Below are 1,271 nucleotides of genomic sequence, written 5' to 3' on the forward strand. Positions count from 1 at the left end.
TAGAGCACAACTCTTTATTTAATGCCTTTCCTGCTCAGGCACAAAACGTGCCACCATGAGAGCTGTCCAGCACAAGGCCAGCTGAAGTCCACTGGGGAGGGGGTGCTTGTAAGAAGTGGGGATGAGAGGGGCACATTTCTTTAAGTAGCCTCCGAGTTGGGGAACTCTTGCCTATCATCCAGCTTCTTGCTAAGGGTGCAAGGCTGGAGGAGGTAACCATGGCACTGACCTGCCCCCCTCTGCCCTCAAGCAGCACCACTGAGAGGTGAGGAGAAATGATACATTCACATAGCTTTCTTGTGGCCTGTGTGCCAGGCACTGCACTGGGCACTGTTTATGCCAAATTGGGCAAACCCAGCTCCTGCCCTGTCTAGTGGGGGAGACACAGTGAAAAAAAACAAACAAAAAAACTTGTTCTTCCCTTGGGAGGGTGTACTCCTAAGGTAGTTGGGTACTCTGGGATGACTTCAGAGAAGAGGAAGGGAGAAGGGCGTGCCTAGCAAGGGGAATACATGTGCAGAGGTCCAGAGAGGCCTGGGTGGGGCCCATTAGGGAGCTAGTGATGAAGAGATGAGTCTGGAGAGGGAGAAGGTGACTGTCAAATGGGGAAGGGCATTTCCAAAGTTATGTGTGTGGGAGGGCTGTAGACTTGATCCTTAGGTGTTGAGGCCCTTTGAATTGTCTGTGTGCTGAGGAGGAAATGGTTTTCCTCTAATTATCAATCTTAGGAGAGGGGGGCTGGGCAGGAGGGACCCCATGCCCAGCGATGGGGTTGATCAAGGCTACTGTCTTCCCTAGGGAGCGCATGGAGGCCATGGAGAAGCAAATTGCCAGCCTCACAGGCCTGGTGCAGAGTGCCCTACTGCGAGGTTCAGAGCCTGAGACCCCCAGGTGAGGTTCTTTTCCCAACACCACTGCCAAAGGCCTGTGGTTGGGGCAAGAGGAAGGGAAAGTGAGCAGCAAGAGCCCTGGGCTCAGCTCTGCCCATGTCTCATCATGGTGCTGGGGGTGAATCCCTTCCTTTCTTGGGGACTCCATCCTGAGACCAGGGGACTGGAGGAGTTTACGTTAAAGTCTTACCCAGCTTTGACGGTTGGGGCCAGCCTGGACCCCATGATGGCCATCTTTTCCCTGTACCACAGTGAGAAGATCGAAGGCTCCAATGGAGCAGCCACCCCCTCAGCACGTGAGTGACCCTTTCTCCCTCCCCCAGAGGTGCTTGCCCTCTATTAGCCTCTCTGGTCTTTCCCTAGTCTGTAAAGGGGCTACAA

At 54.1% G+C, this 1,271-nt stretch overlaps 1 protein-coding gene across 1 annotated transcript in view; it reads left to right on the forward strand.

Annotated features, from left to right (window-relative positions):
- SRCIN1 (SRC kinase signaling inhibitor 1) overlaps positions 1-1,271 on the forward strand; it is a 45,187-nt gene that overhangs the window by 18,275 nt on the left and 25,641 nt on the right. The window contains exons 12-13 of the mRNA XM_010843137.1: positions 799-891; positions 1,143-1,186. Coding sequence (XP_010841439.1) covers positions 799-891; positions 1,143-1,186 — 137 coding nt within the window. The remainder of the gene's footprint in view (positions 1-798; positions 892-1,142; positions 1,187-1,271) is intronic.

Source organism: Bison bison, unplaced genomic scaffold, assembly GCF_000754665.1.
Source record: "Bison bison bison isolate TAMUID 2011002044 unplaced genomic scaffold, Bison_UMD1.0 scf7180017864180, whole genome shotgun sequence".
Classification (NCBI taxonomy): domain Eukaryota; kingdom Metazoa; phylum Chordata; class Mammalia; order Artiodactyla; family Bovidae; genus Bison; species Bison bison.